This window comes from Egretta garzetta, unplaced genomic scaffold, assembly GCF_000687185.1.
Source record: "Egretta garzetta isolate BGI_Z169 unplaced genomic scaffold, ASM68718v1 scaffold867, whole genome shotgun sequence".
Classification (NCBI taxonomy): Eukaryota; Metazoa; Chordata; class Aves; order Pelecaniformes; family Ardeidae; genus Egretta; species Egretta garzetta.
The window spans coordinates 148,751-149,359 of record NW_009260291.1 but is presented as its reverse complement, the minus strand read 5'-3'; the positions used below and the strand labels follow the sequence as shown (position 1 = coordinate 149,359).

At 69.6% G+C, this 609-nt stretch overlaps 1 protein-coding gene across 1 annotated transcript in view; it reads left to right on the top strand.

Moving 5' to 3' along the window:
- The window catches only part of GRB7 (growth factor receptor bound protein 7), a 6,313-nt gene that overhangs the window by 5,538 nt on the left and 166 nt on the right, over window positions 1-609 (top strand). The window contains exon 5 of the mRNA XM_009642560.1: window positions 114-282. Coding sequence (XP_009640855.1) covers window positions 114-282 — 169 coding nt within the window. The remainder of the gene's footprint in view (window positions 1-113; window positions 283-609) is intronic.

The window sequence follows — 609 nt, the reverse complement described above, 5'->3', positions numbered from 1 at the left end:
GGCAGCCTGCCACAGCTCCCCGCTCAGCGCCGGTGAGCAGCGCCGAGCTGCGGCGTCCCAGCCGGCAGAACCGGGTGGTGACAAGACGGGGGTGGGGGGTGTCCCTACCCCAGGTGGGGGTTCCCCTCAAGCCTGACGCCTGTCTTCCCTGCAGCCATCCACCGCACCCAGCCCTGGTTCCACGGGCGCATATCCCGGGAAGACACCCAGCAGCTCATCGGCCGTCAGGGCTTGGTGGATGGGTACGGAGACCCCGGTGGGGGGGTGGAGGGGGGGGTCAAGGTCCCTTGGGCTCATGGGGGAGACATGGGACCCCGGATGGGTACACGACCCCAGGGGTTATAGGGCTCTGTGGTTCATGGGGTGATGCAGGACCCCTGGGAGATGTGGGGGGAGCGTGGGATCCCAGGGGGGGTGGGACCCCCCTCCAGGGTTTGCAGGGTGTCTGCAGCCCCCAGGGGTACAGGAGCCTGGGGTTTGTGGCTGGGGGGACAGGACCCTGGGGCTCCCAGGGGGATATGGGGCTCCCAGGGGGATATGGGGCTCCTGGGGGTACAGGACCCCAGGGCTTGGGGAGGGGGGCGTGTGTCCAGGGATGCAGGGGGTGAC